The sequence below is a fragment of the Electrophorus electricus genome, chromosome 1 (assembly GCF_041902795.1).
Source record: "Electrophorus electricus isolate QZ-2024a chromosome 1, ASM4190279v1, whole genome shotgun sequence".
Classification (NCBI taxonomy): domain Eukaryota; kingdom Metazoa; phylum Chordata; class Actinopteri; order Gymnotiformes; family Gymnotidae; genus Electrophorus; species Electrophorus electricus.
In genome coordinates this window covers 21,853,721-21,878,720 of record NC_137497.1, presented here as the reverse complement: position 1 = coordinate 21,878,720, position 25,000 = coordinate 21,853,721, and the positions used below count along the sequence as shown (strand labels likewise).

Genomic DNA, 25,000 nt, shown 5'->3' with positions numbered 1-25,000 from the left:
CACAGGTCCTATCTCACAGATCACATTAGAACACAGGTCCTATCTCACAGATCACAGATTGTCCCCCCCCCCCCCCCCCCTTGTCCAGTCTGGGTTGTAGATCTCCTCAGTCAGGTGATGGTTACCAGTGTGTGTGGTGGAACCTCAGCTGGTTTCTAACTACTGACCATTTGGTGTTATTGATAACCAGTAAATATTATCAATAAAATAATGTATAATACAATGTCTGTTAATCTTGAAATTTAAGGCTGTCAGTCCCTGAATTGACTAAGATTTACCACTGGAAGTTTCATGCCCAATCTAGCAGGAATAAACAATCTATTTATAACAATCTGTTTATCTATTTTCCTGTAACTCCTGTAATGAGTATTTTATGAATGAATCTAAAAGAGATTATCATGTGTTCTGTTGTCTTCCTCTTTTATCAGAACTGGCCCCTGCTTGGCACAGAAAGCTCAAATCCAAACTGAGGGACAAATGTCAGAAGATTCATGAAGGAATCTCACAGCAGGGAACCACAGCACTTCTGAATGAGATCTACACAGAGCTCTACATCACAGAGGGAGGGAGTGGAGAGGTCAATAATGAGCATGAGGTGAGACAGATTGAGGCAGCATCCAGGAGACCAGTAACACAGGAGACATCCATCAAATGCAGTGACATCTTTAGACCCTTACCAGGACAAGACAAAGCCATCAGAACTGTGCTGACTAAAGGAGTGGCTGGAATTGGCAAAACGGTCTCTGTGCAGAAGTTCATACTGGACTGGTCTGAAGGAAACGTAAATCAGGACGTTCTCTTCATATTTCCACTTCCTTTTAGGGAGCTGAATTTGATGAAGGAGAAAAAGTTCAGTCTGGTGGAGCTTCTTCATCGCTTTTTCCCAGAAACATCTGAATTAAAACCTAAACATTATACAAACTACAAAATTCTGTTCATCTTTGATGGTCTGGATGAGTGTAGACTTCCTCTAGATTTCCAGAACAATGAGAGATTGTGGGATGTAACAGTGTCGACCTCAGTGGATGTGCTGCTGACAAACCTCATCAAGGGGAATCTGCTTCCCTCTGCTCTCCTTTGGATAACCTCTCGACCAGCAGCAGCCAATCAGATCCCTCCTGAGTGTGTTGACCAGGTAACAGAGGTAAGAGGGTTCAGTGAACCACAGAAAGAGGAGTATTTCAGGAAGAGAATCAGTGATCAGGGCCTGGCCAATAGAATCATCACACACATGAAGTCGTCAAAAAGCCTCTACATCATGTGCCACATTCCAGTCTTCTGTTGGATTGCAGCCACTGTTCTAGAGAGAATGTTAGGTGAAGCAGAGATTAGAGAGATCCCCAAGACTCTGACTCAGATGTTCACACACTTCCTGATCTTTCAGCTCAGACACAAGGATCAAAAATATGGACAAAGTATGAAAGGACAAAAAGGTCCCACTCACCCACGTCACATGAGAAAAAATGTTTTGGCACTGGGAAAACTGGCTTTCCAACAGCTAGAAAAAGGCAACCTGATCTTCTATGAGGAAGACCTGAGAAACAGTGGCATTGATGTCAGAGAAATGACAGTGTATTCAGGAATGTGCACTCAGATCTTCAGAGAGGAGTTTGAGCTACAGCTGGGGAAGGTGTTCAGCTTTGTACATCTGAGTGTTCAGGAGTTTCTGGCTGCTGTATATGTGTTTATTTCCTTCATCTCCACCAACACCAATGTGCTGCAACAGAAACACCCTGAAATAGTCAAAACCCCAATGTCTGTCTTCCTCAACAGTGCAGTGGACAAGGCCTTACAGAGTCAAAATGGACACCTGGACCTTTTCCTCCGCTTCCTTCTGGGTCTCTCACTGGAATCCAATCAGACTCTCTTACGAGGCCTACTGACAAAGAGAGGAAGCAGCTCTCACAGCAAAGAGGAAACAGTCAAGTACATCAAGAAGAAGATCAGTGACAGTCCCTCTACAGAGAAATCCATCAATCTGTTCCACTGTCTGAATGAACTGAATGATCATTCACTAGTGCAGGAAGTCCAAACATACCTGAGCAGAGGAGGTAACAGTGGTCTCCATGGAGCCAGACTGTCTCCTGCTCAGTGGTCAGCTCTGGTGTTTGTGTTGCTGAACTCAGAAGAGGAGCTGGATGAGTTTGACCTGAGGAAATATGACCCATCAGAGGAATGTCTGCTGAGACTGCTGCCAGTGGTCAAAGCATCCAGAAAAGCCATGTGAGTATTTTCATTTAGAGATGAACAGTGGGTGTAGCAGGCAGTGGATGTTCTTGACTCAGAAGGTCTTCTGTGAAAAATGAAAAGGAGAGAGAGAGAGAGAGAGAGAGAGAGAGAGAACATTAGAGAGAGAGCAGGATAGAGAGATCCCATCACCAGGTGCTTAAGTTAAACCATAAAGTTGTGGAACATTGGAATATAGTAACACTGTCCAGTCATTCATTAGTCTAAATGTATTAATGATGGTTAAAGTATGATATTTGATGTCATGGGTAGTTGTGTGCCTGTGTATTGAGAATGGTCCTACATTTAAAACACTGGCCAACAGTGTTTGTTTATAGTTCACACTCTTAGTAAAACAGCCAGAGAAAATATGCTGCAGTGTAACATACAGAAGTGTTCAAGTACGAAATATCAGTGTGTACACGCGCACACGCATGCACACACACACACACACACACACACACACGCATGCATGCACACACACCACACAGTGTAACATACAAAAGGGTTCAAATATGAACTATCAGTTCAGCTTTCTGATCAACATTACAGTTCAATCACTACTGACCAATACAGAGAAAAGTGCACAAGGATGAGCATAACCAATGTATACACATATGCACACACACTCACACACACACACACACACACACACACACACACACACACACACACACACACACACACACACACACACACATATATATATTTCACACTGATGGCAGTTTTCAAACTTTATCACAGGTTTTCTTTAGAGCCGATGATGGTGATTGGGCACATTTATAAAGGTGTAGGTGTTAATATGACTTCATCTGAAACATTTTCATTGTTTAAATATTTTACCAAGGCAATTTGACATAATCTAGTTGTAAATAAGTTTAAGTCAAAATAAACTAACATCATTAACAGCAACTGATTCTAGTACTACACCTTCAGTGCTGTGTGATTGAGGTACTTGACTTTTAATTAGAAGGTTGCTGGTTCAAGCCCCACCGCTGCTGAGTTGCCACTGTTGTGCCCCTGAGCAAGACCCTTAACCCTCAATTGCTCAAGTTGTACTCAGTCATAATTGTAAGATGCTTTGGATAAAAGCGTCAGCTAAATGCCATAAATGTAAAATGATGAGTGTAGCATGCAGTGACGTTCACAGCTCTGTGTGATCAGTGTAACATGCAGTGACGTTCACAGCTCTGTGTGATCAGTGTAACATGCAGTGAGTCTCCCAGAAGCTAATGCTGTTACTACTGTCACTCACCTAAAACTGTAGCAGGCTACTACTGTTGATCACATACAGTGGGACCAATATCTCAGACCACTAGTGAAAATGATTGTTTTGCATTTCTCTCAAGTTTAATACAATGATTTTCTTTACAAATCATATAATCAGCATAATCTGAGTGAACAGTTGAACGTTTTTTAATGAATTTCAGAAAGTATTACTATTTGGCTCTACTCAAATGCATGTAAGCACAGTTGTGAAACTGACTGCATCAGTTCTTTTGTACAAAAAGTCAGAAGTCCTTGAGTCCTCACACAAGCAGTGCAGGAGAAGTGAGTCAGTTCTGATCCAACTGAAACATGTGAACCATCCTCTTCTCCCCAGTATTTTACTGCACACATACAGTCCATGAAGAACAAACGCCAGGGACACATTTCATGTCAACAGCAGACATGAGATAGTTGCCTCACACACACTTAACTGACTGATGGGTTCTGCCTCACACACACTTAACTGACTGATGGGGTCTGCCTCACACACACACCTGACTGACTGATGGGGTCTGCCTCACACACACACCTGACTGACTGATGGGGTCTGCCTCACACACACCTGACTGACTGATGGGGTCTGCCTCACACACACCTGAATGACTGATGGGGTCTGCCTCACACACTCCTGACTGACTGATGGGGTCTGCCTCACACACACCTGACTGATGGAGTCCCTGACTCAGCTATTGAGCCTCCAGGATTCTCGGTGCACCACACAGACAGAACTCGGGACCTCACTGGGAAAAGCAAAGGCAGAGGAGAATGTTTCATGATCAATGACTCATACTGTGAGCAAAGGAATGTAAACACTAGTAAAAGATTCTGCTCTCTGCATTCTGTCATTCCTCCATAATCAATACTGCAGTGTTCATCCCACCATCATTAGTACTGCAGTGTTCATACACTAATATTCACTACTGCAATGTTCATTCTTCCATAATCATAATACAGTGTTCATTACTCCATAGTCACTACTGCAGCGTTTATTTCTCCATGAAAAACACTACAGTGATTATTCCACCATAATCAATACTGTGGTGTTTATTCCTCCATAATCACTACTGCAGTGTTTATTTCTCCATAATCACTACTCTGCATGGATTCCAACAATATTTTCTGTTTGTATATTAGTGTAGTTGTATTTGTGAAACATTAAATGAGATCTATGTTGTTCTGTTTCCTGTTATGGTGTTAGGGGTGGGATATTTTGATATTTGGACTCTGATTATGGCAACTGCCATTCACTGACTTATGAACCAACCATCCATTATTTGGTCACCTGTCTTAGGTTGCTAATGAATGTTATTTGTCATGTCTTTGTCCATTTTGTCTTTGATGAAGACACAGTAATGTTGAAATGTTGCTGTGTTTGTAAAATTAAAAGGCTGAAAATGTATCAGTGTGTTCCAGACCTTTCAAGCTCTTCTTTACATTTTTATTAGCAGTTCAGATCTTTTAATTCATCATCCTCTGACTGAACTACATTATTTAATGTATTAACTCTTTTACAGACTATCTGGCTGTGGTCTCACTGAAGAGTCTTGCAAATCTCTCACATCAGTTCTACAAACAGAAAACTCTTCACTGAGAGAGCTGGAGATGAATAATAATGACCTGCAGAATTCAGGAGTGGAGCAGCTCTGTGCTGGACTGAAGAGTTCACACCGTAAACTGGAGATTCTCAGGTGAGTTTCTGTGACTATTTTTGAATGTAAATAAAGAGGCATTTTAAAAAGGTCAGTGTGAACTCCCTTATAGTACAGTATTAAACAAACATTGCCAGGCAAGGCAATGCAAGGAAATGTACACTTTTATAAAGTTTTCTTCTCTCAATATTTCTAAATATAGTTTTCTGTTGAAACCTCACTGCATTTCATTAAATGACCACACTGTGGAGACAAAGAGTTACATCTGTGATGCATGAGCAGATTTTCAAGTCTAGAAGAGAAATAGAACATTGTAAAGAGGAGACACCAATGAGTCCTTGTCCACGTGTGCAGGTGTATTTATTACAATGCTGCTTCAACTAGGCGCTTTGGCATTTTGTCCACAAGCTGCATTTTTGGTCACCTGAGAGCAGAAATTTAGCAAAATGTCTTACAGGATGAATATATTCAGAAACTCCAACAGCTGTGTTGTAAAATGAAGTGTTTTAATGTAAGATTTTCACTGAGTGATTTTATGTAGTTTATGTATGGAAACACTGTAAACATCAGTCATTCTAATCTCTCTGCAAATAAAAGCCCTTAAAATCTTAATTAAAAATATTTAAAGCTGAACCATTGAGGTTCTGGACACATTACAGGACACTTTTACAATCACACAATTCCCTTGCGTTTTTGGGTGGGAGACCCTGTTCTCATTATGATTTACACGGTGTGTTCAACACATGTTGAGATGAGCTGAACTGACAGCTGTGCTGGAGGAAAGAACGCAACAAGTTAATATTCATTCAATAGACCTGAAAGGTTTATTGCTTATTCCTTAAGATAAACCTGTGATCTCTCTCCACAGGTGTTTTTATGAAACATGTAGCTGGCTAATATTAGTAACCTTAAGCTTGCCAAGTTACAGTATAATGTTGGTTACTACACCTAGATACCTCACGCTAACGTCATATTAGCTTGACTTAGGAGTGAATGTTGGCTGCTAATTTTTTCATCAAGCCAGAGACATCAAACAAAAATAGAACAGTGATGGTAGAAGACGTGGAGTCAGCAGAGAGAGAAACTGAGCAGACAGCTGACAGTAAACTCAGGACATCTGAACACAGTAGTGAGGAACAATGTTCAGCACTGGACGAGTGAACCTGTGGACTTAATTACAAGAGAGAAAGAAAGACACACAAGACACAGTAATCAATAATCAGGAGATTAGGAGGAGAGAAGGAGTGAAGTGTGTGTGTGTGTGTGTGTGTGTGTGTGTGTGTGTGTGTGTGTGTGTGTGTGTGTGTGTGTGTGTGTGTGTGTGTGTGTGTGTCACACTGGGTGCCTGATGTACTGTAACAAAGCTAATGAGGCTAATATTAGCTTCCTTAAATCTAAGGAACTGGCTAGAATATAAAATACTCCTGCTTGTTCGTTTACAGTTAGTATAGAGAGACAGAAAACAACCAGGATGAAGAGAAAGAGTAATGCTATTGCCATGGCAACCTTCTTTAGTAAGAAGACAGCAGGAGAGAGAAAAGACAGAAGAACTTGATGGTGAAAGTGTCCAGGAGGAGGACATGGAAGAGAGTGAACACAGCAGACAGAGACAGAGGAGCCAGCTGTGTCCACTCTCACTGTAGCCCCACAGCTCTGCTGTAGTGTCAGCTGTGTCCACTCTCACTGTAGCCCCACAGCTCTGCTGTAGTGTCAGCTGTGTCCACTCTGACTGTAGCCCCACAGCTCTGCTGTAGTGTCGGCTGTGTCCACTCTCACTGTAGCCCCACAGGTCTGCTGTAGTGTCGGCTGTGTCCACTCTCACTGTAGCCCCACAGCTCTGCTGTAGTGTCGGCTGTGTCCACTCTCACTGTAGCCCCACAGCTCTGCTGTAGTGTCGGCTGTGTCCACTCTCACTGTAGCCCCACAGCTCTGCTGTAGTGTCGGCTGTGTCCACTCTCACTGTAGCCCCACAGCTCTGCTGTAGTGTCGGCTGTGTCCACTCTCACTGTAGCTCCACAGCTCTGCTGTAGTGTCGGCTGTGTCCACTCTCACTGTAGCCCCACAGCTCTGCTGACTTGTTTAGTTGTTTTTTTGTGTTAATGTAAATGGTTGATTTTAGTGAATATATTAGTTGTGTGAAGTAGCGATATTGTGTGTGTGTGTGTGTGTGTGTGTGTGTGTGTGTGTGTGTGTGTGTGTGTGTGTGTGTGTGTGTGTGTGGTGCATAACATGTGTGGTGTTTTGTAATTACATCAGAACTTTAGATCAGATATTTCTGCACCCATAATTCATCATTTGATACTACATAATTCAGGTACACTGAGAATTATAACCACACATAGAATTATAATCACATGTAGAATTTTTGGAATCTTGAAATACAACCTTTTTCGAGGGGATGAATCAAAGAACTGAAGATACTTGTAAGTGATATAAAATATTAAGTGCTGGACAGAAATGAAACCTTTCTCAGGTAATAATATTTATGTTTATGTAACCCTCACCCTTGATTTATTCATGAAGATTTATTCAAATTGTAATCTTATGGGTTAATTAATGATTCCCTGCCTGACCTCATGTGAATGTCATAATCTGATAAGGAATTAAACAGTATGTAGTTTATTATACACTATAATAGTGGTTTTACCACTGTATTAACTTGTGTACCCTGAAATTCCTCTGTGCTGTAAGGCCATTTTAGTGTGTCACCACAAGAGAGAGACAGACAGATCTATTATTTGTGTGTGTGAAAGAGACAGAACTATTATCTGTGTGTGTGTGTGTGTGTGTGTGTGTGTGTGTGTGTGTGTGTGTGTGTGTGAGAGAGAGAGAGAGAGAGAGAGAGAGAGAGAGACAGACAGACAGACAGAACTGTGTGTGTGAGAGGCAGATCTATTATCTGTGTGTGAGAGAGACAGAACTGACTGACGGATGGGGTCTGCCTCACACACACCTGACTGACGGATGGGGTCTGCCTCACACACACCTGACTGACGGATGGGGTCTGCCTCACACACACCTGACTGACGGATGGGGTCTGCCTCACACACACCTGACTGACGGATGGGGTCTGCCTCACACACACCTGACTGACGGATGGGGTCTGCCTCACACACACCTGACTGACGGATGGGGTCTGCCTCACACACACCTGACTGATGGGGTCCCTGACTCAGCTATTAAGCCTCCAGGATTCTCGGTGCACCACACAGACAGAACTCGGGACCTCACTGGGAAAAGCAAAGGCAGAGGAGAATGTTTCATGATCAGTGACTCATAGTGTGAGCACAGGAATGTAAACACTAGTAAAAGATTCTGCTCTCTGCATTCTGTCCATTCCTCCATAATCACTACTGCAGTGTTCATCCCACCATCATTAGTACTGCAGTGTTCATACACTAATATTCACTACTGCAATGTTCATTCCTCCATAATCAATACTGCAGTGTTCATTACTCCATAGTCACTACTGCAGTGTTTATTTCTGCATAATAAATACTACAGTGATTATTCCACCATAATGAATACTGTGGTGTTTATTCCTCCATAATCACTACTGCAGTGTTTATTCCTCCATAATCACTACTCTGCATGTCTTCCAACAATATTTTCTGTTTGTATATTAGTGTATTTGTATTTGTGAAACATTGAATGAGATCTGTGTTGTTCTGTTTCCTGTTATGGTGTTAGGGGTGGGATATTTTGATATTTGGACTCTGATTATGGTAACTGCCATTCACTGACTTATGAACCAACCATCCATTATTTGGTCACCTGTCTTAGGTTGCTAATGAATGTTATTTGTCATGTCTTTGTCCAGTTTGTCTTTGATGAAGACACAGTAGTGTTGAAATGTTGCTGTGTTTGTAAAATTAAAAGGCTGAAAATGTATCAGTGTGTTCCAGACCTTTCAAGCTCTTCTTTAAATTTTTATTAGCAGTTCAGATCTTTTAATTCATCATCCTCTGACTGAACTACATTATTTACTGTATTTACTCTTTTACAGATTATCTGACTGTGGTCTCACGGAAGAGTCTTGCAAATCTCTCACATCAGTTCTACAAACAGAAAACTCACTGAGAGAGCTGGAGATGAATAATAATGACCTGCAGAATTCAGGAGTGGAGCAGCTCTGTGCTGGACTGAAGAGTTCACACTGTAAACTGGAGATTCTCAGGTGAGTTTCTGTGACTATTTTTGAATGTAAATAAAGAGCCATTTTAAAAGGGTCAGTGTCAACTCCCTTATAGTACAGTATTAAACAAACATTTCCAGGCAATGCAAGGAAATTTACACTTTTATATTATATTATAAAGTTCTTTTCTCTAAATATTTCTAAATATAGTTTTCTGTTGAAACCTCACTGCATTTCATTAAATGACCACACTGTGGAGACAAAGAGTTACATTTGTGAGGCATGAGCAGATTTTCAAGTCTAGAAGAGAAATATAACATTGTAAAGAGGAGACACCAATGAGTCCTTGTCCACGTGTGCAGGTGTATTTATTACAATGCTGCTTCAACTAGGCACTTTGGCATTTTGTCCACAAGCTGCATTTTTGGTCACCTGAGAGCAGAAATTTAGCAAAATGTCTTACAGGATGAATATATTCAGAAACTCCAACAACAGTGTGGTAAAATGAAGTGTTCTAATGTAAGATTTTCACTGAGTGATTTTATCTAGTTTATGTATGAAAACACTGTAAACATCAGTCATTCTAATCTCTCTGCAAATAAAAGCCCTTAAAATCTTAATTAAAATATTTAAAGCTGAACCATTGAGGTTCTGGACACATTACAGGACACTTTTACAATCACATGATTCCCTTGCGTTTATGGGTGGGAGACCCTGTTCTCATTATGATTTACACCGAGTGTTCAACACATGTTGAGATGAGCTGAACTGACAGCTGTGCTGAAGGAAAGAACACAACAAGTTAATATTCATTCAATAGACCTGAAAGGTTTATTGGTTATTCCTTAAGATAAACCTGTGATCTTTCTCCACAGGTGTTTTTATGAAACATGCAGCTGGCTAATATTAGTAACCTTAAGCTTGCCAAGTTACAGTATATTGTTGGTTACTACACCTAGATACCTCACACTAATGTCATATTAGCTTGACTTAGGAGTGAATGTTGGCTGCTAATTTTTTCATCAAGCCAGAGACATCAAACAAAAATAGAACAGTGATGGTAGAAGACGTGGAGTCAGCAGAGAGAGAAACTGAGCAGACAGCTGACAGTAAACTCAGGACATCTGAACACAGTAGTGAGGAACAATGTTCAGCACTGGACGAGTGAACCTGTGGACTTAATTACAAGAGAGAAAGAAAGACACACAAGACACAGTAATCAATAATCAGGAGATTAGGAGGAGAGAAGGAGTGAAGTGTGTGTGTGTGTGTGTGTGTGTGTGTGTGTGTGTGTGTGTGTGTGTGTGTGTGTGTGTGTGTGTGTGTCACACTGGGTGCCTGATGTACTGTAACAAAGCTAATGAGGCTAATGTTAGCTTCCTTAAATCTAAGGAACTGGCTAGAATATAAAATACTCCTGCTTGTTCGTTTACAGTTAGTATAGAGAGACAGAAAACAACCAGGATGAAGAGAAAGAGTAATGCTATTGCCATGGCAACCTTCTTTAGTAAGAAGACAGCAGGAGAGAGAAAAGACAGAAGAACTTGATGGTGAAAGTGTCCAGGAGGAGGACATGGAAGAGAGTGAACACAGCAGACAGAGACAGAGGAGCCAGCTGTGTCCACTCTCACTGTAGCCCCACAGCTCTGCTGTAGTGTCAGCTGTGTCCACTCTCACTGTAGCCCCACAGCTCTGCTGTAGTGTCAGCTGTGTCCACTCTGACTGTAGCCCCACAGCTCTGCTGTAGTGTCGGCTGTGTCCACTCTCACTGTAGCCCCACAGGTCTGCTGTAGTGTCGGCTGTGTCCACTCTCACTGTAGCCCCACAGCTCTGCTGTAGTGTCGGCTGTGTCCACTCTCACTGTAGCCCCACAGCTCTGCTGTAGTGTCGGCTGTGTCCACTCTCACTGTAGCCCCACAGCTCTGCTGTAGTGTCGGCTGTGTCCACTCTCACTGTAGCCCCACAGCTCTGCTGTAGTGTCGGCTGTGTCCACTCTCACTGTAGCTCCACAGCTCTGCTGTAGTGTCGGCTGTGTCCACTCTCACTGTAGCCCCACAGCTCTGCTGACTTGTTTAGTTGTTTTTTTGTGTTAATGTAAATGGTTGATTTTAGTGAATATATTAGTTGTGTGAAGTAGCGATATTGTGTGTGTGTGTGTGTGTGTGTGTGTGTGTGTGTGTGTGTGTGTGTGTGTGTGTGTGTGTGTGTGTGGTGCATAACATGTGTGGTGTTTTGTAATTACATCAGAACTTTAGATCAGATATTTCTGCACCCATAATTCATCATTTGATACTACATAATTCAGGTACACTGAGAATTATAACCACACATAGAATTATAATCACATGTAGAATTTTTGGAATCTTGAAATACAACCTTTTTCGAGGGGATGAATCAAAGAACTGAAGATACTTGTAAGTGATATAAAATATTAAGTGCTGGACAGAAATGAAACCTTTCTCAGGTAATAATATTTATGTTTATGTAACCCTCACCCTTGATTTATTCATGAAGATTTATTCAAATTGTAATCTTATGGGTTAATTAATGATTCCCTGCCTGACCTCATGTGAATGTCATAATCTGATAAGGAATTAAACAGTATGTAGTTTATTATACACTATAATAGTGGTTTTACCACTGTATTAACTTGTGTACCCTGAAATTCCTCTGTGCTGTAAGGCCATTTTAGTGTGTCACCACAAGAGAGAGACAGACAGATCTATTATTTGTGTGTGTGAAAGAGACAGAACTATTATCTGTGTGTGTGTGTGTGTGTGTGTGTGTGTGTGTGTGTGTGTGTGTGTGTGTGTGTGTGTGTGTGTGTGTGTGAGAGAGAGAGAGAGAGAGAGAGAGAGAGAGACAGACAGACAGACAGAACTGTGTGTGTGAGAGGCAGATCTATTATCTGTGTGTGAGAGAGACAGAACTGACTGACGGATGGGGTCTGCCTCACACACACCTGACTGACGGATGGGGTCTGCCTCACACACACCTGACTGACGGATGGGGTCTGCCTCACACACACCTGACTGACGGATGGGGTCTGCCTCACACACACCTGACTGACGGATGGGGTCTGCCTCACACACACCTGACTGACGGATGGGGTCTGCCTCACACACACCTGACTGACGGATGGGGTCTGCCTCACACACACCTGACTGATGGGGTCCCTGACTCAGCTATTAAGCCTCCAGGATTCTCGGTGCACCACACAGACAGAACTCGGGACCTCACTGGGAAATGCAAAGGCAGAGGAGAATGTTTCATGATCAGTGACTCATAGTGTGAGCACAGGAATGTAAACACTAGTAAAAGATTCTGCTCTCTGCATTCTGTCCATTCCTCCATAATCACTACTGCAGTGTTCATCCCACCATCATTAGTACTGCAGTGTTCATACACTAATATTCACTACTGCAATGTTCATTCCTCCATAATCAATACTGCAGTGTTCATTACTCCATAGTCACTACTGCAGTGTTTATTTCTGCATAATAAATACTACAGTGATTATTCCACCATAATGAATACTGTGGTGTTTATTCCTCCATAATCACTACTGCAGTGTTTATTCCTCCATAATCACTACTCTGCATGTCTTCCAACAATATTTTCTGTTTGTATATTAGTGTATTTGTATTTGTGAAACATTGAATGAGATCTGTGTTGTTCTGTTTCCTGTTATGGTGTTAGGGGTGGGATATTTTGATATTTGGACTCTGATTATGGTAACTGCCATTCACTGACTTATGAACCAACCATCCATTATTTGGTCACCTGTCTTAGGTTGCTAATGAATGTTATTTGTCATGTCTTTGTCCAGTTTGTCTTTGATGAAGACACAGTAGTGTTGAAATGTTGCTGTGTTTGTAAAATTAAAAGGCTGAAAATGTATCAGTGTGTTCCAGACCTTTCAAGCTCTTCTTTAAATTTTTATTAGCAGTTCAGATCTTTTAATTCATCATCCTCTGACTGAACTACATTATTTACTGTATTTACTCTTTTACAGATTATCTGACTGTGGTCTCACGGAAGAGTCTTGCAAATCTCTCACATCAGTTCTACAAACAGAAAACTCACTGAGAGAGCTGGAGATGAATAATAATGACCTGCAGAATTCAGGAGTGGAGCAGCTCTGTGCTGGACTGAAGAGTTCACACTGTAAACTGGAGATTCTCAGGTGAGTTTCTGTGACTATTTTTGAATGTAAATAAAGAGCCATTTTAAAAGGGTCAGTGTCAACTCCCTTATAGTACAGTATTAAACAAACATTTCCAGGCAATGCAAGGAAATTTACACTTTTATATTATATTATAAAGTTCTTTTCTCTAAATATTTCTAAATATAGTTTTCTGTTGAAACCTCACTGCATTTCATTAAATGACCACACTGTGGAGACAAAGAGTTACATTTGTGAGGCATGAGCAGATTTTCAAGTCTAGAAGAGAAATATAACATTGTAAAGAGGAGACACCAATGAGTCCTTGTCCACGTGTGCAGGTGTATTTATTACAATGCTGCTTCAACTAGGCACTTTGGCATTTTGTCCACAAGCTGCATTTTTGGTCACCTGAGAGCAGAAATTTAGCAAAATGTCTTACAGGATGAATATATTCAGAAACTCCAACAACAGTGTGGTAAAATGAAGTGTTCTAATGTAAGATTTTCACTGAGTGATTTTATCTAGTTTATGTATGAAAACACTGTAAACATCAGTCATTCTAATCTCTCTGCAAATAAAAGCCCTTAAAATCTTAATTAAAATATTTAAAGCTGAACCATTGAGGTTCTGGACACATTACAGGACACTTTTACAATCACATGATTCCCTTGCGTTTATGGGTGGGAGACCCTGTTCTCATTATGATTTACACCGAGTGTTCAACACATGTTGAGATGAGCTGAACTGACAGCTGTGCTGAAGGAAAGAACACAACAAGTTAATATTCATTCAATAGACCTGAAAGGTTTATTGGTTATTCCTTAAGATAAACCTGTGATCTTTCTCCACAGGTGTTTTTATGAAACATGCAGCTGGCTAATATTAGTAACCTTAAGCTTGCCAAGTTACAGTATATTGTTGGTTACTACACCTAGATACCTCACACTAATGTCATATTAGCTTGACTTAGGAGTGAATGTTGGCTGCTAATTTTTTCATCAAGCCAGAGACATCAAACAAAAATAGAACAGTGATGGTAGAAGACGTGGAGTCAGCAGAGAGAGAAACTGAGCAGACAGCTGACAGTAAACTCAGGACATCTGAACACAGTAGTGAGGAACAATGTTCAGCACTGGACGAGTGAACCTGTGGACTTAATTACAAGAGAGAAAGAAAGACACACAAGACACAGTAATCAATAATCAGGAGATTAGGAGGAGAGAAGGAGTGAAGTGTGTGTGTGTGTGTGTGTGTGTGTGTGTGTGTGTGTGTGTGTGTGTGTGTGTGTGTGTCACACTGGGTGCCTGATGTACTGTAACAAAGCTAATGAGGCTAATGTTAGCTTCCTTAAATCTAAGGAACTGGCTAGAATATAAAACACTCCTGCTTGTTCATTTACAGTTAGTATAGAGAGACAGAAAACAACCAGTATGAAGAGAAAGGGTAATGCTATTGCCATGGCAACCTTCTTTAGTAAAAGACAGCATGAGAGAGAAAAGACAGAAGAACTTGATGGTGAAAGTGTCCAGGAGGAGGACATGGAAGAGAGTGGACACAGCAGACAGAGACAGGGGAGCAAGCTGTGCCCACTCTCACTGTAGCCCCACAGCTCTGCTGTAGTGTCAGCTGTGCCCACTCTCACTGTAGCCCCACAGCTCTGCTGTAGTGCCAGCTGTGTCCACTCTCACTGTAGCCCCACAGGTCTATTGTAGTGTCAGCTGTGTCCACTCTCACTGTAGCCCCACAGCTCTGCTGTAGTGTCAGCTGTGTCCACTCTCACTGTAGCCCCACAGCTCTGCTGTAGTGTCAGCTGTGTCCACTCTCACTGTAGCCCCACAGCTATGCTGTAGTGTCGGCTGTGTCCACTCTTACTGTAGCCCCACAGCTCTGCTGACTTGTTTAGTTGTTTTTTTGTGTTAATGTAAATGGTTGATTTTAGTGAATATATTAGTTGTGTGAAGTAGCGATATTGTGTGTGTGTGTGTGTGTGTGTGTGTGTGTGTGTGTGTGGTGCATAGCATGTGTGGTGTTTTGTAATTACATCAGAACTTTAGATCAGATATTTCTGCACCCATAATTCATCATTTGATACTACATAATTCAGATACACTGAGAATTATAACCACACATAGAAATATAACCACACATAGAATTATAATCACATGTAGAATTTTTGGAATCTTGAAATACAACCTTTTTCGAGGGGATGAATCAAAGAACTGAAGATACTTGTAAGTGATATAAAATATTAAGTGCTGGACAGAAATGAAACCTTTCTCAGGTAATAATATTTATGTTTATGTAACCCTCACCCTTGATTTATTCGTGAAGATTTATTCAAATTGTAATCTTATGGGTTAATTAATGATTCCCTGCCTGACCTCATGTGAATGTCATAATCTGATAAGGAATAAAACAGTATGTAGTTTATTATACACTATAATAGTGGTTTTACCACTGTATTAACTTGTGTACCCTGAAATTCCTCTGTGCTGTAAGGCCATTTTAGTGTGTCACCACAAGAGAGAGACAGACAGATCTATTATTTGTGTGTGTGAAAGAGACAGAACTATTATCTGTGTGTTTGTGTGTGTGTGTGTGTGTGAGAGAGAGAGAGAGAGAGAGAGAGAGAGAGACAGAACTGTGTGTGTGAGAGGCAGATCTATTATCTGTGTGTGAGAGAGACAGAACTGACTGACGGATGGGGTCTGCCTCACACACACCTGACTGACGGATGGGGACTGCCTCACACACACCTGACTGACGGATGGGGTCTGCCTCACACACACCTGACTGACGGATGGGGTCTGCCTCACACACACCTGACTGACGGATGGGGTCTGCCTCACACACACCTGACTGATGGGGTCCCTGACTCAGCTATTAAGCCTCCAGGATTCTCGGTGCACCACACAGACAGAACTCGGGACCTCACTGGGAAAAGCAAAGGCAGAGGAGAATGTTTCATGATCAGTGACTCATAGTGTGAGCAAAGGAATGTAAACACTAGTAAAAGATTCTGCTCTCTGCATTCTGTCCATTCCTCCATAATCACTACTGCAGTGTTCATTATTCCATTATCACTACTGCAGTGTTTATTTCTCCATAATAAATACTACAGTGATTATTCCACCATAATCAATACTGTGGTCTTTATTCCTCCATAATCACTACTGCAATGTTAATTCCTCCAATAATCACCATTGCAGTGTTTATTCCTCCATAATAAATACTACAGTGATTTATTCCTCTAAAATCACTACTGTGGTGTTCATGCCAACATAATCAATACTGCAGTGTTCATTATTCCATAATCGCTACTGCAATGTTTATTTCTCCATGAAAAACACTACAGTGATTATTCCACCATAATGAATACTGTGGTGTTTATTCCTCCATAATCACTACTGCAGTGTTTATTTCTCCATAATCACTACTCTGCATGTCTTCCAACAATATTTTCTGTTTGTATATTAGTGTAGTTGTATTTGTGAAACATTGAATGAGATCTGTGTTGTTCTGTTTGCTGTTATGGTGTTAGGGGTGGGATATTTTGATATTTGGACTCTGATTATGGCAACTGCCATTCACTGACTTATGAACCAACCATCCATTATTTGGTCACCTGTCTTAGGTTGCTAATGAATGTTATTTGTCATGTCTTTGTCCATTTTGTCTTTGATGAAGACACGGTAGTGTTGAATTGTTACTGTGTTTGTAAAATTAAAAGGCTGAAAATGTATCAGTGTGTTCCAGACCTTTCAAGCTCTTCTTTACATTTTTGTTAGCAGTTCAGATCTTTTAATTCATCATCCTCTGACTGAACTACATTATTTACTGTATTTACTCTTTTACAGACTATCTGGCTGTGGTCTCACGGAAGAGTCTTGCAAATCTCTCACATCAGTTCTACAAACAGAAAACTCACTGAGAGAGCTGGAGATGAATAATAATGACCTGCAGAATTCGGGAGTGGAGCAGCTCTGTGCTGGACTGAAGAGTTCACACTGTAAACTGGAGATTCTCAGGTGAGTTTCTGTGACTATTTTTGAATGTAAATAAAGAGGCATTTTAAAAAGGTCAGTGTGAACTCCATTACAGTATTAAACAAACATTGCCAGGCAAGGCAATGCAAGGAAATGTACACTTTAATATTACATTATAAAGTTCTCTTCTCTAAATATTTCTAAATATAGTTTTCTGTTGAAACCTCACTGCATTTCATTAAATGACCACACTGTGGAGACAAAGAGTTACATTTGTGAGGCATGAGCAGATTTTCAAGTCTAGAAGAGAAATATAACATTGTAAAGAGAAGACACCAATGAGTCCTTGTCCACATGTACAGGTGTATTTATTACAATGCTGCTTCAACTAGGCACTTTGGCATTTTGTCCACAAGCTGCATTTTTGGTCACCTGAGAGCAGAAATTTAGCAAAATGTCTTACAGGATGAATATATTCAGAAACTCCAACAACAGTGTTGTAAAATGAAGTGTTTTAATGTAAGATTTTCCAGCACTGGACGAGTGAACCTGTGGACTTAATTACAAGAGAGAAAGAAAGACACACAAGACACAGTAATCAGTAATCAGGAGATTAGGAGGAGAGAAGGAGTGAAGTGTGTGTGTGTGTGTGTGTGTGTGTGTGTGTGTGTGGTGCATAGCATGTGTGGTGTTTTGTATTACATCAGAACTTTAGATCAGACATTTCTGCACCCATAATTCATCATTTGATACTACATAATTCAGATACACTGAGAATTATAACCACACGTAGAAATATAACCACACGTAGAATTATAATCACATGTAGAATTATAACCAAATGTAGCAATATAACTACATGTAGAAATATAACCACACACAGAATTAAACCAGACCTCACACTGTTTAGTTCAGGACCAATATAACTATTGTATATACACAGTAAACCAGACCCCACACTGTTTAGTTCAGGACCAATATAACTACTGTTTATACACAGTAAACCAGACCCCACACTGTTTATTTCAGGACCAATATGACTACTGTTTATACACAGTAAACCAGACCTCACACTGTTTAGTTCAGGACCAATATAACTACTGTTTATACACAGTAAACCAGACCCCACACTGTTTATTTCAGGACCAATATGACTACTGTATATACACAGTAAACCAGACCTCACACTGTTTAGTTCAGGGCCAATATGATTACTGTTTATACACAGTAAACCAGACCTCACACTGTTTAGTTCAGGACCAATATAACTATTGTATATACACAGTAAACCAGACCCCACACTGTTTAGTTCAGGACCAATATAACTACTGTTTATACACAGTAAACCAGACCCCACACTGTTTATTTCAGGACCAATATGACTACTGTTTATACACAGTAAACCAGACCTCACACTGTTTAGTTCAGGACCAATATAACTACTGTTTATACACAGTAAACCAGACCCCACACTGTTTATTTCAGGACCAATATGACTACTGTTTATACACAGTAAACCAGACCTCACACTGTTTAGTTCAGGACCAATATAACTACTGTTTATACACAGTAAACCAGACCCCACACTGTTTATTTCAGGACCAATATGACTACTGTATATACACAGTAAACCAGACCTCACACTGTTTAGTTCAGGGCCAATATGATTACTGTTTATACACAGTAAACCAGACCTCACACTGTTTAGTTCAGGACCAATATGACTACTGTTTATACACAGTAAATCAGACCTCGCACTGTTTAGTTCAGGGCCAATATGACTACTGTTTATACACAGTAAACCAGACCTCACACTGTTTAGTTCAGGGCCATAATGACTACTGTATATACACAGTAAACCAGACCTCACACTGTTTAGTTCAGGGCCAATATGAATACTGTTTATACACAGTAAACCAGACCTCACACTGTTTATTTCAGGACCAATATGACTACTGTTTATACACAGTAAACCAGACCTCACACTGTTTAGTTCAGAGCCAATATGACTACTGTTTATACACAGTAAACCAGACCTCGCACTGTTTAGTTCAGGGCCAATATGACTACTGTATATACACAGTAAACCAGACCTCGCACTGTTTAGTTCAGGGCCAATATAACTACTGTTTATACACAGTAAACCAGACCTCACACTGTTTAGTTCAGAGCCAATATGACTACTGTTTATACACAGTAAACCAGACCTCACACTGTTTAGTTCAGGGCCAATATGACTACTGTTTATACACAGTAAACCAGACCTCACACTGTTTAGTTCAGGGCCAATATGACTACTGTTTGAAATCTTATTTATTACACAGATTGACACAAGTATGTTTCATTTACTGTTTATAATGCTTCACCTCAATTGAAACGTGTGTGTGTGTGTGTGTGTGTGAGGGAGAGACAGAACTATTATTTGTGTGTGTGTGTGTGTGTGTGTGTGTGTGTGAGAGAGAGAGGGGGAGAGACAGAACTATTATCTGTGTGTGTTTGTGTGTGTATGAGAGAGAAATAGAGAGAGAGAGACAGATCTATTATTTGTAAGTGTGAGACAGAACTATTATCTGTGAGTTTGTGTGTGTGAAATAGAGAGAGAGAGAGACAGACAGATCTATTTGTGTGTGTTAGAGAGGCAGAACTATTATCTGTGTGTGACCCCCACTGATGGAATGTGCTCCTCACTGGACCCCTTGCTGTGCTCCTTGTCTTTCTGCTTCCTCCATACAGGAGAACAAACACTGACCACAGAAAATAGTTAAAACCACAAGATGTCTGGAGGGCTCAGAAGTTCAGAAACAATAGTGAAGGTGTTTTGCAGGGAAATTATATAAAATACAAATAGTGGGAGAGTCAAGGCACTGCTCTGTAAAAAAAAAAAAGGAAAAAATGTGTAAAACTCTTATTTAATGCATTGTTCATAGCAACACTCTAATACAATGGTTATGCTAGTTTTAGTATGTGTCCAAGCTACATCCCACACAATATAGTAACATGGCCGTCTTTAGGGTTCACAAATTATGAAGAAAATCATCAGTATTATCTTAGTGTTTGATAAATGGTAAAGGAGTGTTGGAGGCAGCCATCTTCAGTTGCTGGTTATTTCAGCTGCAGATGATTAGAGAGAGATACCAACCTTTATACATCCCTGTTATGTGCCAGTGTAGGGGGAGAGACCACAACAGACACTTTATTCTGAGCACAAACCACTATTACTAAAAAGTAATAGAGATCTACAAACATGCCATCTGTCTCTATGGGGAGTATAAGCCACAATAAAAACCAAACCCAACACTTGCTCCACCCCAAACCTGTCTTCATTAAACATAAACCAGAAGAGGGAAAAGAAAATACAGTAGTAGATGTAAAGTTCAAATCCACTCAGTGAATGTACAGTAATCTTCTACACCCACGATATTTTATGTTGATACTCACAGCCACACAATAGACTACGCTACCCAACACTGGCACAATGACCTGGGGGAGTTGTTCTAGGACAGATCCAACTCTGGAAACTGAAGGTACAAATCTGTGTTCTATTAGCATGCCTGAGTTCAGTCTGTCTATTAAATGTTATCAGGCTGCAGTTATGGAGTGTTTGTAGTTTCACTGTAACTGTAGTGTGGTAGCAGCAGGGTGTGTTTGGGTGTGTGTAGGGCACCAAAATGGTCAGAAACAGTATAACACCATTATATGTAGTGAAGATAATATTCCTAATATTTTTCTCAACTAAAACTGGGAGCACACGAAACAGCAGAAAACAGTTTGGTATAGAAATACAGTAATAACCTTGTGATTGTTGCCCTTGTTTTTAGGAAGTCTATGTTGACGTATTAAAAAATGTCAAAAGGTACAATAAAAACAGTCCACACATTTTTTAAATTGTACCATTTGAAAAAAAAATGAAGGTAGTAATAACATGAATATCCAAGAAGCACTTGTATCCAACAGTAACAGGAATATGAGTGAGAAGGTTCTCATTTTGAGTGACAGTAATTTGATCCAATCACATATGTGGTAGGACGGCCGGGGCGGCAGAATATTGAATGACGTCATTACAGTGGCCAATAGCATCAGAGGAGCTGTTTTAACTTACTGAGGTGAAGAGAACTGTAGTGGATCATGAAAATGACAGAAAATCTCAAACTGGAATTGGAGGATATTTGCTGCTATGGTGATTTCCAAGAGAAAAGGAAAATACCAGAAAGGGACAGACAAAAAGTAAAAGTAGATGGACTAAGGCAGACAGACAAAGCCTGTGTGAGTTTTTCACTCAATCTCTGATCGTCATTCATGGCTAACAGCTAACTAGCTAATGTTAGCAAAGAAAGTCTAGCTATGTTGATTTGTTTAGTTGTTTACTGTTCAGCACAGATATCTAACCAGCTAACAGTCTCAACAATTTGACCAAACCGTCAATAAGCAAGATTGGACTTCTTGTTTTTGCAACAATCAAGTTACAGTCTTTAGGAGAAATGCGGTTGGATCTTCACGTAGTTGAGAGCAGGAGGGAGGAGGGTGAGGGTGTGACGGGAGATTTGACGGGGATGTGATTTATAACATCTGGTGTTCATGAAGTACAGCTGTGTATTAATCAGTCATGTCCCCTACATCAGTTTAAACACATTTAAAGTTTGTAGCTAGGTTACAGGTGGTTACTAGGTTACAGGTGGTTACTAGGTTACAACCGCGATCACGCTATCCGCGCTTTAGCGATTCACGGTCAAGTCGTCCGCGCTTTAAATTATGCGCCTATATGCGGGATTTTACGGTATTTCGCTGTATTTTTAAGAGCTTTGATGGACATGCACGTTTACTACATTTAAAAGTACAAAATACAGTTTACTTGATTGAACTAGTTTAATTGCATAATTAGATTAAACACAATTGGTAATATATTTACACAGCTTAATAAGCATTGTGGAAAATGCTTTTTCTACATAATGTTTCTCAGAAGGTTATTATAGATCTTGACTGCCAGCTGAAACAGGGGTCATCACTAGTGAAATGTGGCAAATGTGCAGGGCAGGGGAACTCCAGGGCTGAAATATTCCACTGCCAATTGAATGGTGGCCCTTGGCCATCACCAGATCATTAATAAATCTATATTGAAGTTTTACATATTTTTCTGAATTTTAACAAAATGCAAAAACAGTTCCACTACCACATGTGAGTAGAAGCCCTTGACTATTAGCAGAGTAAGTTTGGACACTCACTGTTCATAAATGTTCATAAATCCATATTAAAGTCAAACTACCTTTAGGTGAAATAATGCACTCATTTTGTATAGACTGAATTTGCAGAGTATCAGCAGAGTAAGTTTGGACAGATTTCACTCTACTATTTTTCATAAACTCCTATTAAAATAATAATACCTTTGGGTGAATTCATGTTTCATTCAGGTTGATTTTGGATATCTATTTCTCAGAAATGTCCTATAAAGCCAAGACAGTTCCATGACCACATAAGAGTACATTTATATTTACTTTTACAGCATTTGGCAGATGCTTTTATCCAGAGTGACTTACATTGTAATATTTAGTGTATCTACTGTAGACTATATTGTATTGTCAGTTGTATCTACTTGCAGTCTAGCTATCTGTAATCTTGAGGACACTTATGAAAGTCTGGCATCAGCTTTGCAACTTCCAAAAAAAGTATGCATCGCTTAGGATTCTTAGACTTTATCTCTGAGTCACAGGTCCAGAAATGTGACAGTGTTTTTACTCCTGTTATCACAGCCAGATGTAGAATTCTGCCAAGATTTTACTGGCATCATCTCATACAGTCTGACATGTAACAGTCTAATAAGACCACTGAAATCACACAGTGTAAGTCCAGCTTTGGGGTTCTTCTGATGTAGGTTAATAGTGCACTAGAGTTCTGAAGGGCTGAATAAAAATAAGAGCAAAAATAAACACAGACAGCAGCGATCTGGAGAAGAGTGAACAAAACCATCTGCCATGGAGGACGCCGGAGAGAGATGAGAGTGGAGGAACCTCCACTACAGTTACCAGCCTCTCTAGCTGCCCCATGCAGGCTGCTCTGGAAGTGCATCTCACTCTCTGTCTCTCTCTACCTGTTTCCCTCCTTTCTGCAGACTGTCTGGTTGTTTGGTCACAGAGGAAGGCTGTTCTTCTCTGGCTTCAGCTCTGAGGTCAAACCCCTCCCACCTGAAAGAACTGGACCTGACGTACAACCACCCAGGAGAGTCAGGAGTGAAGCTGCTCTCTGCTAGACTGGAGGATCCCCACTGCAGACTGGACACTCTCAGGTATGGAACGTTAGTGTGTGCATGCGTATGTGGGTTTGTTTGTGTGTGCTTACGTGTGTGTGGGTGGGTGTGTGTGTGTGTGTGTGTGTGTGTGTGTGTATGTGTTTCTGTGTTGGTGTCTGTGTGTGTTTATGAAAGAGTGAGAATGAGAAAATACTGAAAACTGAGTCTTCCATTCCTGAGTAGTGCCGTTCCCATATCATACTGTGGAATTCACTCTCCATCATTCTCCTGTAGGAACTGCTGAGTTTTAGTTGACATGCTACATTTCCTCAGCCTCCTCAGGAAGTACAGATGCTGTTCTGTCAGGAGTTTATAAACTCTGTTCCATTTTTTGAGGTTAGTTGTAATTCATTTATGAACCACAGGGTGTCAGTAGCAGTGAGTCGGTTTCTGTGTGTAGCGATCGTAGAGTGAGAGAATACAACTCCAAGAGTTCTAGTTATTGTAGTTATTATAGTTATTGTAGTTATTATAGCCGTGCTAATGCAGTTGTCTGCGTACATCTCATACCTTTTGAAAACATTGTGGTTGTGTGTAGTTTATTGTATTGTTATTTGTAATCACAGATCATTATTTGGTGGATAATGTTATTCTCTGTGAAGTTTGCTGCATTGTGTTTTGTGTATATCGGTACTTGTTGTGGCTGGCTTGTTGTTGATTTGTCTTTCATGTGATTCAGTTTCACGTTTCCTCCTGTTGTCAATAAAACTGTGAACAAGAGCTGAACATTTTCAGAGTTCTGATGTCAGGAGAGTGTTAACCTGCAGGTCATGCTGGGTATCGTACATAAACAGAGGACACAGCAGATACTGTTGGGATTTCTTTATGATGTGGTGTTTGTTGTAGGTCCAGGTGAGGTCCTCACTGATGTGGGGTGTGTGTTGTAGGTCCAGGTGAGGTCCTCACTGATGTAGGGTGTGTGTGTTGTAGGTCCAGGTGAGGTCCTCACTGATGTGGTGTGTGTGTTGTAGGTCCAGGTGAGGTCTTCACTGATGTGGGGTGTGTGTGTTGTAGGTCCAGGTGAGGTCCTCACTGATGTGGGGTGTGTGTGTTGTAGGTCCAGGTGAGGTCCTCACTGATGTGGGGTGTGTGTGTTGTAGGACCAGGTGATGTCCTCACTGATGTGGGGTGTGTTGTAGGTCCAGGTGAGGTCCTCACTGATGTGAACTCCAGGAAGGTGAAGGAGTTCACCTCCATCTCTCCTGTCTGTAGTGGTGTGTGCTGTTGCTTCTCCTTCCTCCTTGGGTCAACAATCATCTTGGTCTTGTCTGCATTCAGGGAGAGATT

The 25,000-nt window shown here is 40.7% G+C and overlaps 1 protein-coding gene across 2 annotated transcripts in view; it reads left to right on the top strand.

The window, feature by feature from the left end:
- LOC118240894 (NACHT, LRR and PYD domains-containing protein 12-like) overlaps positions 1–25,000 on the top strand; it is a 121,149-nt gene that overhangs the window by 82,695 nt on the left and 13,454 nt on the right. Inside the window, exons 7-12 of one of the 2 annotated variants that reach the window (XM_081712302.1) lie at positions 429–2,223; positions 5,010–5,183; positions 9,151–9,321; positions 13,295–13,465; positions 17,305–17,475; positions 23,537–25,000. The exon at positions 23,537–25,000 is cut by the window's right edge and continues 13,454 nt beyond it. In XM_081712302.1, coding sequence (XP_081568428.1) covers positions 429–2,223; positions 5,010–5,183; positions 9,151–9,321; positions 13,295–13,465; positions 17,305–17,475; positions 23,537–23,870 — 2,816 coding nt within the window. In that variant the 3' untranslated portion in view covers positions 23,871–25,000. The remainder of the gene's footprint in view (positions 1–428; positions 2,224–5,009; positions 5,184–9,150; positions 9,322–13,294; positions 13,466–17,304; positions 17,476–23,536) is intronic. The other variant, XM_081712299.1, reaches the window with a different exon arrangement.